The sequence below is a fragment of the Ostrea edulis genome, chromosome 5 (assembly GCF_947568905.1).
Source record: "Ostrea edulis chromosome 5, xbOstEdul1.1, whole genome shotgun sequence".
Classification (NCBI taxonomy): Eukaryota; Metazoa; Mollusca; class Bivalvia; order Ostreida; family Ostreidae; genus Ostrea; species Ostrea edulis.
In genome coordinates this window covers 39,290,401-39,305,406 of record NC_079168.1, presented here as the reverse complement: position 1 = coordinate 39,305,406, position 15,006 = coordinate 39,290,401, and the positions used below count along the sequence as shown (strand labels likewise).

Here is a 15,006-nt window from a genome sequence, read left to right as displayed (position 1 = left end):
TTCCTGTAAACATAATATTGACAATATTATGTTTACAGGAAAACAATTTTTTTTATTATAGATATTTAAAACGTCGAGTGCCTGTGTCTCTTTACACATATAAAATGAACGACATGTTTTTCTCGTCTTGAATGTAGTTAAACCAACACGATGGCTTGTAGATTTTCGCCAAAAATGAAGCCAATAAAATGAATGTCGTCCTAATCACATGTTGTATTACAAGATTTTTGAGAGATGATATTTGTTGTAAGTTGCCGAAAAGATGTTGACAAGATGTCGATATTATGCTCGATATAGCTTTTGATGATATTTTCTCATTTAATTAATCAACCAAACGACTTAATGAAATCGATTATGAATGTTGCGATATTTTTTCAAGATGGTGTAATCAAAATAACTTAAAGGGACTGGTTCATGATTTTTGACAAAAATATTTTTCATATTTGAAGTTAAACATTGAAAATATCACTGATTTAATGTTGACAGCCAAAATTTTGAACTTCGGAACGCAAGAATAAAAGCAATATTTTAGCCTTAAATCTATGTTATGTTGTTATATAAACAAAGACTCGAGTCTTTTTATGTATACAAACGAACCAGTGAAATGTTAGTTTTGTAATATAAAGCATCTTAATTTTGCATCAGTTACTCAATGGCCCTACTGTTTAAAATATAATCAACATATGTGACGTTTTAAATAACCTTTCAAATCATCCATATATATATATATATATATATATATATATATACACACGCTGTTTGTGACGTAACGTCGCTATGTTACTAAATGTAAAGCTTCTGAAGATTTGAAATGAAAGCGCTAAAGCTTTACTAAACATCTCCGTGTATCTTTTTTTTTTTTTACCTATACTTTTACCGATCATTGCGAAAAGTAATTATATATAAGTAGACATACACACACACACACACACACACACACACACACACACAATGAGAAGGCTATCGCCGACAACATCTTGAAGAAAGTAGACTTCCTACTATATACAATTGAAGAAAAGAAAAATAATTTTCTCCAGTCTGGTACTTTCTCAATCAATTAAAAATTAATCGAATCAACACCATATTCGTTTTTGAACATGAAGTTTATTAAATTGGTTACATCCAGGGGCGGATCTAGGAATTGCGGTTACAGGGGGCTCCACTTTATGAGGCAGTGGGTCCAGAGCGAAGCCCTGGTGGGGGTTCAGGGGGCGAAGCCCCCGAAAGCTCCTGGATTTTACAGATTTTACGGGGCTTGAAATATTTCTCCTATTTAGTCATTTGTACTATTTTCTATCATTTTAATAAGGTGAAATTAATAAAATGACACAAATTCTAAGGGTATTTTAGAAAAAAAATAAGTTCCCAATCTCCCAATAAAGTAATCAAGAAATCAAAAGATTTTGTCATTTATTTCTCCTGGAGTGGAAGAAATTATTGTTTCTTTTATCGTTTAGTACATTTTCCGAAACAAGATACCGCGATTTACCTTAAATTTGAAAATTTTATGGGGTTGGGGGTTGGGGAGGGGGGGGGGCGCCGGCTGCGCCCCCTCTAAATCCGCCACTGACATCGGTACAAAAACAATAACGATGCAATAATAATCGCTGTACAAACTTAGACTATCATTGGAAGTTTTCTACAGGCCGGTATCTTGAGCTTGATGAGTGCGCTGCTACACTGCACTAGGAACACATTTCCGTGTCTGATATAGAAAATTCATCGGGTTCGAGATCACATCTCTACTACCTTCCCGTTTCCGTTTAAAACAACAACAGGCTTGGACAGCAACACAACCAGAGAGGTATCTTTAGCTGGAAGAGGTTACATTGCAGATTGAGAGAGACAAACAACTTATTTTAAGTAAGTAACATGTAATGTTTGAATTCTGTCAGTTATACCCTTAAATCTCGACACACCAGAGGTCCAGACGACCAGACCATGAAGGGAATCCCAGTCATTGTAAACATCCGCTGGCCGCTTCAGCTGCTATAGACGAATGCTGGCTGTGTAGAGAAACAGAAACGTATATAACAGTAATCATATCTGAATATGTACTTTTATTTGTCGTATTAAATATGAAGTGACGTGAGTTCCATATTCTCGTTGGGAAGCAAATCATTAATAAGCTACCTATCCGTTAAAAAAACGGGGTTGGTGGGGTGGTGAAATTATCAGTAGGCTGGACCGAGGTCCTGCACAATTTCTTGATTTAGCTATAAAGCGTTAGAGAGCTTTATAGAATTTTACCGAAACATCAAAGTAGTTTAATAACTGTTGGACAGAGCGAAGCATGAAATGGTCATTGGCGTGTCCTAAGTGATAGTCATAATACACGTATCAACACTTCGCCGCAAGTTACGTCCCTTTGCGGGGTCAGCCAAAGGTCAATCGGTGAAAAACCCAGTTTTCCTTCTTTACCTTACCAAATGTAAGATGTTATTACTTTGAATTTTAGCCAATTACCAAGTTTTCATACAAGTTAATGGGTTGCCCCAATCTGGGGCATATTGTAGTTGACTGCAATTGATGGAAAAATAACAGATGTCAAAGCTACAGATAGGAAAATTACAAAGGCCAACGTAGGGAAATACGATTTTTATGCGGGAGATGGCGGACAAGGGACGTAACTTTCGCGAAGTGTTGATACGTGTATTCCATTAAGTACGATAAATCATAATTCATTCAAAAATATATTTTATTTATGAAATTCCCTGTGCGCTAAACGCCCAGTAACATTTAAATATGAATGGGCTACGTAAAGCGTGCAACAATTCTAACCAACAAATTCAAAGTGGTAAAAATGTAAGCGAAAATATATCGTATATTTTTATTTAAAGAAACTCATGAACTCGTTCATCTATTTAGTCGTAATATGTCTTACGACCATGTTTGACGGCGAAGCAAAAAGTATTGGCATTATTATCTAGATCCATAACAGAACAAAAAATATTCCGAAATTAGCACCTAATGTGTGAGGACAGAGCTCAATCAAGTATTCTAACTTTACACATTTTTGATCCGCCTATTCATTGAACACGGGAAACTCTATGCAACTGATGTAAACAATGCATCGTGACGTCATATTCAGCGTCAGTGTTTAGCAAATTTACAAACATAGGAGACATGGTACAATTACAATAATCGAGGAGTGATTATGTATGATTAAGAAAATAAAATTAACATGCTGTTACAGATTTTATGTAACATCTCAGAACAATGTAAGCTTGGGTACACAAGATTCAAAATGGAGAAATACATGTCCACGCGCTAGTATCGACGCCATTGGGACCAAAATTTTCAAGTTCCATAATAGTTTAATTTTTAATTTTAATTAGTTTCAATCTATATTTTCCTTTTAAACATGTATATGTGTTACCTACAGGGAGAGCTCCGATCTCACGGCCCTTTGGGTCGTGAGAGGGCTTTGCCCTCTATTACTCTTTTCCTATTTCATGATTGGTTAAAAACTGTAACAGTAATAATTATCCCATTCATTTTTAACAAACTAAGTGTTTGAATCACAAATAGCACATCAGTCTTGTATTTTTGGCATTCCAAATTAAAACACGATAACCATAGAAGCAACTAATGAAGAAAACAATATGGCGGCACCCATATGGATCACAAAATTTTTGTGAACGTATGTAGAGATTATCTCTATTCCTTTGTTGATTTTCTCAATTTTTCTTTTACATGTGTTACCTTTAGAGTCTATCTTCGCAGACGGGCCTTTGGCCCGTCCGAGCTTCACTCGGTATTATATAGATATTTTGATTTTTAAAAAGAGACTTTAAGAATATGAGAAGGAGATAAGCTTTATGTAAGTAGGCATGTCATAAGAACAAGGAAATGTAAGCTACAAGAAAAAATATGTGATTTATAAGCATTTTGGATTAGTATTTCATATTTAGCAGTACCACAGGAACTGGCTGAGAAAGTGTTATCTCTTCCTGAATTTTAACATTCTGACACTTCTGGGGGATAGCTACAATGATACATGTATAATTTATATCTGACTGATTCACAATTTTTACCCTGAATTTTGTTTTTCATTTTTAATGATCAAAATCTACTGTCTAATGTGTTTTAAAGATTTCACATAAAAATTAAGGTTATATACATTATCACAGAAGCTCATTTTAGAGAGTTTATTATTTGTTTTGTAAACAAAGGTTGCAGTATGTTATTTTTTACGAATTTTTCAAAATAAATGGATATTGATCTAAGTGTATTATATCTTTCACATTTCATTAACAAGCATTCTTTGAGTAAAATGTGTCATCGAAAAGTTAAAATTTGTGACTGCAAAATTAAAGCTGTATGACCCGATGTTCATGTATTATTTTTGTGCATTATTACTTTAAAGCAAATCAATTACTTTATAAAGTTATTAACTTTCCCTTAATTACATGCTTGAAAAGTTAAAACATCTTCATGTAAAATAAAACAGTGAAAATATTATTTAGAAAGTAAATAAGTGTGGTACATATATAAATCATCCCATAATAGACGTCTATAAATAGACCCACGCGCATCAGGGGAATCCCAACATATTTATTAACTGTCTAGTTTTAAGGCTGAAAGAGCGTAAAACAACGAATTACTAAGAGGTATTTGATTTTTTATTTCTATTAAACTTATGACACGGTACTGTTGTAACAAAATACACAACTTTACACAGATAAGACCACCGATAATCTGAAAGTTTAAACTGGTCACGTGACTATCACTTGAAATGGCAGAGTGATGCGGTTATTTGTAAACATTGATTTAAAATCAAATAATTTGGGTTGAAACAGGTGAAATTAAATGTATGATATGTCATACAGCCTCATAACTACATATGTGCGATGATTTAGTAGCGTTTTTACGAGATGGAAAAAAATATTGTAATTCGGACCATACAGCTTTAAGATTCTTTATATTACAAAATTAATATTTCACTGGTTTGCTACAGTATGCATAAAAAGACTCCAGTCTTTGTTTATATAACACAGATTTAAGGCTAAAATATTGCTTTTATTCTTGCATTCAAAAGGTCAAAATTTTGGCTGTCAACATTAAATGAGTTAAATTTTTAATGTTTAACATCAAAAATGAAAATTATTTTTTTCAACAATCGTGAACCAGTCCCTTTAAACAATACGCAACCAACCAACACAAAGATATCTAATCTAAACTTTTTTCACTCTGCTCTATAAAAAAGTGCTTTGAATAGTCAATATGTATTCAATCCATGACATCAAAATGCAAATTATTGTATTGAATGGTCTGAATTTGATTCATATTAACCTAGCTGAAATAACGTTTTCATGCTATGGAAATTGGCTGAAGATAAAAATGAATTAGTTGTCACTTAAATTGTGTTAACTGTGTCAGTACATGAATGGTAATTAGATTGTCTTTTATTATACCACATTGTTCATAGTCATATCTTTTTGTGTTACACTGTTAAACATGACTTTGTAACCACTTTGTGATGTATTAATTATAATAATTAGCAATTGAATGGTAAGGGGGAACTCAGTATACAGGGCAGATCTGCAGTTTATATACCGAGTACTCTTTAATAGTAAATTCAAACCTGAGTGATATAATTGCCTGTGTTACATGTACATGTTTGATGTTATGAAAATCTGGCCCTAGAATGAAATTAACTGTTAAACATGTTCAAACGTGTGTACATTCCAACACATTGTACTGCACATAAAAACAGATGAAATTTTCATCTCTTCAGAAAATGTAAGCATTTGAATGCATTATTTTCACATGCACCAATCTACTTAGTGTTAAATCTAAAGCAAACTAGCATGGCGCTGCGTCAATTATGCCCTTTTTGGCTAGCACCATGCCCTTTTTAACTGCGCCATGCCCTTTTTTCTCTATAATTTTTTTTTTAAAATATCTGTTAATATGATGTTCTTTATTTCACAAGGTTGATTGAAAAGTTTAAAATCAAGGTAGCAGGTATTAACTTTTAAAGAGGCTAAATGATTATTCTATTACTATCTTAATATGATACAATGAAAGTGCCCTGAAATTATCTTCCCGCAACGAAAAGTGCCCTTTTGAACATATGATATATTCTGTGTCCTCTCTAGATCCTAGATTTAACACTACTACTTATAAGTAGGTAGAAAACTACCAACAAATGTACGGTAGTCAAATTTACATATATTATAGATAAGTAGAAAAAAACTACCAACATGTATGGGAGTCAAATCTATACATATAAATAAGTAGAAAACTACCGACACATGTACAGGTATAAATAGATAGAAAACTACCGACTCATGTACAAGTATAAATAAATAGAAAACTACCGACTCATGTACAGGTATAAATAAATAGAAAACTACCGACTCATGTACAGGTATAAATAAGTAGAAAACTACTGACACATGTACAGGTATAAATAAGTAGAAAATTGCTGACACATGTACAGGTATAGATAAGTAGAAAATTGCTGACTCATGTACAGGTAGAAATAAGTAGAAAATTGCTGACTCATGTGCAGGTAGAAATAAATAGAAAAGTACAAGAGTTAACTCTCTTGTTTCACGTCAATCTTCAATGGTGATACTTTTCATATTGTCCTTTAATGATTTCACTCAGATTTGGATAATTAAGCCAAAAATATGAAGAAAAGCAAATTTCTTTATATGCTTACACATGACGACAATATGTAATAAATGCAGAGAAATCATTTACCAAGAGAACCTGTAGTTTTCCCATTTCTTAGTAGCTGTAGAACTGTAGCTCTCAGAAAAAATATTGGTGCAGATCAGAGAGCTACAGTTCTGCAGCTAATTCATTTGGTGAGCACACTATATGTATTACCTATGTTTATGCCACTGCATTTTGCACGAAATGAAGGTAGATACTAAAACTTTTATGCTCTTTTCTTGTTCTACTTTAAAGGCTATTTATGTAAGTGATCTATTTATGCTTCATGTCACATTGTTTTAAATTTTGTACAATGTCATGTCCATGGTAATGATAAGGTCATATTGAAAGTTTGTAGTTTTAGTTCACCTGAGGTATTTATCAACTGTCATGATAATGTTTTTAGAACTTATTTGTGTGGGTGTGTTTTATCTCATTTAAACCAAAATTAGTAAAATAAAAGATAAACATGACAATTGTTATTTGATTTTTGATAAAGGTTTGTCATATTTTGATGTTTCGGCATCCCTCATTTACTTTTGTGTCTTAATTGTGATACTTACAGTGCATCCACTTGTAAAATGAAAAAAAAAATGGAATTTGGTTAATTGGATAAACTGCAGAATTGGTTATGTCATTCAGGACAAAGTGTAGAATTGTATTTAAAAAAAACAAATAAATCGATCAGTCATTGAGGACACCATATACAATGTAAGTATTTGCCCATCCTTTTAATTAGGTGTGTGTTTCCTGCAGATTTTTGTCGTGTTTGGATAACTTTTGAGTGTGTCACACATTAGACGAGGAACAGATCGTACTTACATCCTTATTGCTGGAGTACTACAGCAAAGAGACTGTCTGGTACAAGGTCACCTCTGACGTCAGAGGCCTGCATTGGGAGGTTTATACTGGATACCATCAATTTCCGTAAACAGGGTAGTTACACACGTATCAGTGCAGCTGCATCAGTGGATTTAAAGTGGATTTCTTTGCAAATGTTCAAAATATTTTTTAATCCATATTTTGTTTACAGTCAAGAATAAACAACTGCGTTGTATGCAGAATAAGTCTGAAGGGTAGTAAGAGGTGTTATTGGGTGCTTCTGGTACACATGTCATCATGTTCAGGCTTATGTTTGAAAATAGAGCTGGTCAGCAGTAAATAATATTGGCGGTGTTCAGTCTGTTGAGTGATTTCTGTTGTTCAATAGAGAGTGGCACACAACACCCTCAAGTTACTTAAAGGTCTCTGAGGGATTGTGAATGTGACAGTATTTATTTTATTACATGTACCTTCATTGATTTTGTCTTCGTAACGGTTCTCTTTTTCAAAGTCCACAAGACTGGCAATTTTTTTTAAACTCTTAATTAGCAACAGCATTTAGTTTTTATAGATATCAGACTTTGTGATGTTTCTATGGATACCTGAATTTGTGAAGTTTTTATGGGTATCTGACGTTGTAATGTTTCTATGGTTACCAGACATTGTGAAATTTCTATGGATACCCATCTTTCTGACTGGTAGCTCCCAACATTGAATTTTATTCTATAGCTACAAGAATATGGCAATTTTTAATATGCATTGATAAAACAAAGCTGTCTAAGCATTTTGTACAATGTATATTCATATAGAATGCATCTACAGATGTTCTCTAAATCTATCTACAGATGTTCTCTAAATGCATCTACAGATGTTCTCTAAATGCATCTACAAATGTCCTCTAAATGTATCTACAGATGTCCTTTAAATGTATCTACAGATATTCTCTAAATGTATCTATATACAGATATTCTCAAAATGTATCTACAGATGTTATCTAAATGTATCTACAGATGTTCTCTAAATGTATCTACAGATGTTCTCTAGATGTATCTACAGATGTTCTCTAAATGTATCTACAGATGTTCTCTAAATGTATCTACAGATGTTATCTAAATGTATCTACAAATGTTCTCTAGATGCATCTACAGATGTTCTGTAGCTGACACAGTTATTTACGAGTCTGTAGTGTCTGTAGCTGACACAGTTATTTATGAGTCTGTAGCTGACACAGTTATTTACGAGTCTGTAATTTCTGTAGCTCATGACACAGTTATTTACGAGTCTGTAGTGTCTGTAGCTGACACAGTTATTTACGAATCTGTAGTGTCTGTAGCTGACACAGTTATTTACGAGTCTGTAATTTCTGTAGCTGACAGTTATTTACGAGTCTGTAATTTCTGTAGCTGACACAGTTATTTACGAGTTTGTAATTTCTGTAGCTGACACAGTTATTTATGAGTCTGTAGTGTGTGTAGCTGACAGTTATTTACGAGTCTGTAATTTCTGCAGCTGACACAGTTATTTATGAGTTTGTAATTTCTGTAGCTGACACAGTTATTTATGAGTCTGTAGTGTCTGTAGCTGACACAGTTATTTACGAGTCTGTAGTGTCTGTAGCTGACACAGTTATTTACGAGTCTGTAGTGTCTGTAGCTGACACAGTTATTTACGAGTCTGTAGTGTCTGTAGCTGACACAGTTATTTATGAGTTTGTAATTTCTGTAGCTGACACAGTTATTTATGAGTCTGTAGTGTGTGTAGCTGACAGTTATTTACGAGTCTGGGTATTAGCCATGAATGACATTGTGGTAATTTTGAGAGCAGGACCTGCAGAAAAAATACCTCACTTTGACCAGTGCATGGGGAAATTCAGTGGTGACGTTCTTGACGATCTCTAGTTATGCTATAGATGAGTAACGAAGAGACTTAATAGAGTCATTTGTTTTGAAGAGGTTGAAATTGTTTATATAGTAGATTGAAATGGATACATATAACCTCCTTTTATAACCTTCTAAGTCTTTGACCAGGCCAAAAAATGTAAGATCTTTTAGATCACCTAATCAACAGATAGTCTTTTCTGTAAAATCTCTAAAAGTTAAAATAATGTATATTATTATGAAAAAAAGAAGATAAAACCAAACCATGAATCCTGCATATAATTCTTTTGCTAATATAACTGGGTTTTTTTTTCATTTAAGGTGCAACTTTTATAAGAATAGACTATTACTCATAAAATCCCTCACAAACGTGTATCAGAAACCTGAATATCCAAGTAATAAGCCTGACAATTGAATGGAATAGCTCACGTGAAGTGCAGTGGGTATGTAAACATTATGTCATAGTAAGGACATACTAATTAGAAATGATGATGCCCTGCAATGTCGGGAGGGGTCGTGGTAATGTTTTGTTGTTTAAGTCTAGATGTTTTTGTAGAAATTGTGAAAGGCTTCTATATACATGCTTGACTTGGAGATGAACTGACACGCACAGGAAGTTAACGGGAAGTAGACAGATTGTGTTATAAATCTTCATTATGTAGGTCTCCAGGACTTTTATATCTGTAATTGATACAACAAGATTTTTGAATAGGACTCAGAGTGACCAGATACAGAATTTGTGAGTTTATATGTGCAGATTGTTTTAATTGTTGAGACTACCCATCTATTTTTGTCAGTGTCTGCAATTTAAACCTTGGACAATTATCAGAGACTTCATACTTGTATTATTTGTATTTTAATTGTTGCTGTAACATTGTCCTGATGCGTATATCTAAGGCTTTCTTTTAAACACTGCATGCAATGTCCACATGCAAGTAAAATGATGAAGGATTTAATCTAATACCTGTAAGGACTATCTCCGTATGTTTTTAGCCCCTAGCTGGCAGATATTGTTTACATGTTCTAAGTGCAGTGTATAAATTTGGTGTTGATTTCAGTGATAACTGACGAGTTGTATAGCACACAATATGTCACAGTCTTAAATTGAAGGTGTACGCATTTTATTGAAATTCATATGTAAGTGATTGGGGTGGGAGGTGGGGTTGCTTCAGGGAAGGAAATGTCATTATGTTAAATTTTGTACTGCAAAAACATTCTGAATCTGCACATTTTCATCATGGATAAGTATATTATCATGACTTTAGTGGAGGTATACATCAACCAATTAAATACCACGTCATTGTCTTGAAGCTTACTTGATCAGCACTGTTTGTATGTGAAAATCATGATAATGTTTTCATAGCCGGGTGTATTTAATTTACATGGGTCATTGCCCATCAAAAATTCATAAATAAGGGTTTGTTTTTTCCCTGTAAGTAATATGATGAGAGAAAATTCTTTTGATGAGCATAAGATAGAATTTAAATGTTTTAAAATAATGAAAATGTTTTTGACGACAGCTCACGTGAGTAGGATGACTTTGTAAAAATGTTATTCCTATAGTATTGAGGTACGATCAACATTTTCGGCTCTGAAATATTAATGGGTCATCTATTGAATTATGAAAGGGATTTTCACTGGTGTAATTTTTTGATGTGAAAATAATAACAGAAATTATGTTTTCGCATCAATACCCTCTGTGTATAGACATGACATGATATGGCAGATATACCCATCTAATTTCATAACATGCCCCACTTGTTACGTGTTAGGGTGTAAATGATTATGACTGCATGTACAAAGAAATATATTGGGTTGATCAATTTCACATTTTGAGGCAAAGCGTAATTATTATAACACAGGAATTTCAAGAGGCAACAATTTTATTAGGTATAGGTAGACTTATAGACACCATAAAACATGCTTATAGTGTAGGAACAATTTAGATTCGTCTGATGCAAGTAGTAAGAATAAAACACGGTTATAGTGAACACATTTGTGAAGTGCTTTCATTCCTTATAGCTTTATAACATATCATCTTATTGGATATAACAAATTACATTTGTATAAGTTTGGCAAAATTGCTGTTCAATGTCATTTTGTGAGAATTAAAGCGTGAGTGCTGTACATGTACTATGAAGGACATAATTCTATGTAAATTAATGATAAATAAAAGTGAGACTTATGATTTCTTAAGAAAGGCTAATTTTGAGAAGTAACAGAAATATTGCAGATTATTTGTGTATGATAAAGTTTATACTGTAAATTGAAAACTCATGTACTGTTGATAAATATGGAATTCATTTCATGATAAACAGTTTTTTATTTTGTTCATTTGTGCTTCACATTCATGAAATATAAGAACAATTCTGCCCCATTCCTAAAATAAAATCCATTGATCTCCATCAACATCAATACTGTTGGATATTCTCTATTTATAGCATCTCTCTGTTACTCAAGTTTGTGAAAATGGATACATGTATATATATGTCAGAATTTGAATAGATCAGACTGAAGTGCACATATTTCATGTAGATGGGTACAAAAAGGTTTTGTACATATAAACTTATCAAGGTTGATCTCATGTTTTTAAGAAAATGGAATTTTTATAAGAGTCATAAAAGTTGCGTCCTCTTATATGGCATGGAATTAATTGTAATTTATAGAACTCAGCTCTCAAAATATTATAACCACAAACTGCCAAACCAGGTATGTTACTCTGAAACTTGACAAACTGCATGGTAAAGGCACATATTGTTAAAACAACAGGTGTCTTCATGTCCAATTAATTAAGGAGATTTGTCACTGTGGGCAGCTATAGCTTTGGACCTGAGAAAGTTGTGGACTAATGTGATTGTGACCTAGGGTAATTTCTGACATTTTGTTAGCTAAATCTGACACTTTTTGATGTGTATCTGTGGAGGAGTGTACACACAGCGTCTTCTTGTTTGTCACTTGAAAGAATAACTTGTTCATTAACAATGTAGCTGTTTTTACGATACAGAGGTATGTGAGATCATTGACATAATCGATTGTGTTGTCTGTGTACTGCTGGGGTTTGGAAGAAGCAGAGATAAATTGGAATGTGTCTATACCCAAAGTTGACCGTTCTTAACAGGACTGTGTGCAGATCAAACACAGAACAAGTTTATCACCAACAAAATTCTCATATCCTGTGTAGGACTTACTGTGGGTCTGTTATATATTGAATTTCTGAGATTTATTACGTGTGGATCTGGAATTAAATAGAAGGGTAGGTACGTGTTGTTTCTCAAGGTACTGAGGATAAAGATTATCCAATTATCACCCCAGTAATGAATCTTTAAAGGTTAATTAATTACATCTACGTAAAGCATTGTATCTAGGGAACCTCAGGTATGGAGAGAGACAGATTGTACTGTGCTATTTTTTCTGGCATCAAACTTTACCAAATGGGGAATAATGTACATTGTAGGCAATCCTACCATGGAGCAACTGCCTGCCGGGCTCCCAGACTGCCCACCTGTCATAAAATTAGGAGCCAGAACTTGAATGTTATAGCCCATAATAAAATGTTATTAAACTGTCCAGGCATCTTGCATCTCACAAAACTCTGTTTATTATACTCACAGTTGGAGGAGCATGTCTGTACATTTTCTTATCATAATTTACCATTTTTATAATTGCTGACACATCAGGACTTTTCAGTATCTTCATAGACTGTATAGAATGAATGAAAAACAGGGTGTGGGTAATTTAAGGCTGAAATTAAAAATGTGTAACAATTAACATTTGCTTTGAGAACCTGTCATTACCTCCACTCAATGGAAGTTATATATTTTCAATAACCTGTTTTACACCTGTTTATGTATGTGTACAAGGTAACAGATTGGCAGGTGTTAATTAAATTTTGGAAACAATCTATATACTTGCAAACTTTTACAGAGAGGAGCTGTGATGGATGTTCACAATCCCTGATCTTGATCACATGTTGAGACTGCTAGTCAAACGGGCCAATTAACATTTAAGGTGTTTCATGAAGTGTCACTTAATGTAATTTTTTGGCATTGTTTTGTTTTTGCTTTTCCATTTTATCAACTTGCTAATTAGACTAAAATTGTGTTGTATGAATTAACACCTCAAGTCAACCAAAGTCAATTGTTTTATTAGATGGTTGTCTTCTGTTGGGTATTGTATTGTGTGAACACATCACTTGTAGAGTTACCTGAGTTCACATTGGCAAGTCTAAATGAAATTTGTATGGAGAATTGACTCATATGACTGCACCTTTAGATCTGTTTGAATCAGTACAAGGTGGTCTCTAAAATGAAAAAAGTATATAAATGTTTGAATTTAGACACTGATATTTAATGTAAAGAAGAATTTTTTTTAATGCAGTACAGGAGATATTTACAATCGTGATAATACATGATTGTTGTGTTTTTCAGAAGTTGGTCAAAGATGTCTAGCATGCCATGGAACCGTCACTGAGGAAACATGAAAAAAAGCAGCAAAAAGATCCACCACATGAAATCCCTGTGGGGGCCTCAGCTGATGGTACAGGTGACCGGTGCCAGGGCACCCCACCCATCCAAAACATGACGAGGCTGTCCTTACCAAAACATTCCTATCAAAGTCTTTCATACTTAGGGACCAACCCCTCAAACTACTCGCCCATTTCCCATGTTGTTAACTGCAGTTGCCCTTCAGAATACTGTAGGTATTCAGATGATACTGCTGGACAGTACAATTGTCAATGCAATAGCTGTCAGGTGCCTCAACATTGTCAAAGTATCGATCAGTTCAGGGTGCGTTCTAAATCCATTCCATCAACATTTGAATTCTTAGGTAATGAATCGGTACTGAAAGACAAGACTAGAGAACGGTATGAACACAATTTCACGATTTCATCAACTCCATTAACCCATCCAAAAGACATTCCAAAACTTGGAAACAAATACTCAGAATGCCAAGAGGCCAGTTCTTTTACTTCCCAAAAAATACCTCAGATCGTGCTTCAGCGAGCATCATCATGTGACGAATCTTGTGCGAATTCTTCAGTGATAGAGGTTTTATATAGTGCCAACGTGGAGTTTCTTAAAAATGCCAAAGTTCTATCCGACCATAGATTTAAGGGTAAAGACGATAGTTTTGTGTCTTCCTCATTAAAAATAGACCTGGACATAACATCACACTTTCCATTAAGTCCCAGAAGTAGTAACGGCAGTATCTGTAGTGCCCGCTCCAGTAACGCGGATTCTGCCGTGGACATACTGACTCCAGACGAGGAGTTTTACTGCGGGGGGGATGTTTACATCTCCCCAGACTCAGTAGATTGGTTTAAGACTTCTAGAGACGTGTCACAAACAGACACACCGATCAGTCTGGCAGAAGCTGTGAGGTCCATTCCGGCCGTGGTCGTCAGTGACCACAGTGAGCCGCGAGTGGACGGATGCCAGGAAAGTTACGGGCCAGACAGTGGAACAGAATGTCGGCTGACCCTTCATCGGAACACCTCCAGCACTTCCCTTTGTTCAGATGATTCTTCCCTCAGCTCCTCGCCCTCCTTATCCAGGACCGCATCCAACATCTCGCTAACTGAAACAGATGAAGAAATTTCGGAAACCAAACCAAAGGTAAGACAAAGTTGTTGCCACAT

At 34.3% G+C, this 15,006-nt stretch overlaps 1 protein-coding gene across 12 annotated transcripts in view; it reads left to right on the top strand.

The window, feature by feature from the left end:
* Positions 1-1,741: 1,741 nt before the first annotated feature.
* LOC125649140 (inositol-trisphosphate 3-kinase B-like) overlaps positions 1,742-15,006 on the top strand; it is a 44,204-nt gene continuing 30,939 nt past the window's right edge. For 2 of the 12 annotated variants that reach the window (XM_056165985.1, XM_048876384.2), the window contains exons 1-2: positions 1,742-1,863; positions 13,796-14,983. In XM_056165985.1, the coding sequence (XP_056021960.1) occupies positions 13,823-14,983 (1,161 nt within the window). In that variant the 5' untranslated portion in view covers positions 1,742-1,863; positions 13,796-13,822. Of the gene's footprint in view, positions 1,864-9,713; positions 9,812-9,925; positions 10,108-11,968; positions 13,401-13,795; positions 14,984-15,006 lie in introns of those variants that run through there. The other 10 variants (XM_048876386.2, XM_056165988.1, XM_048876385.2 and 7 more) reach the window with 10 other exon arrangements.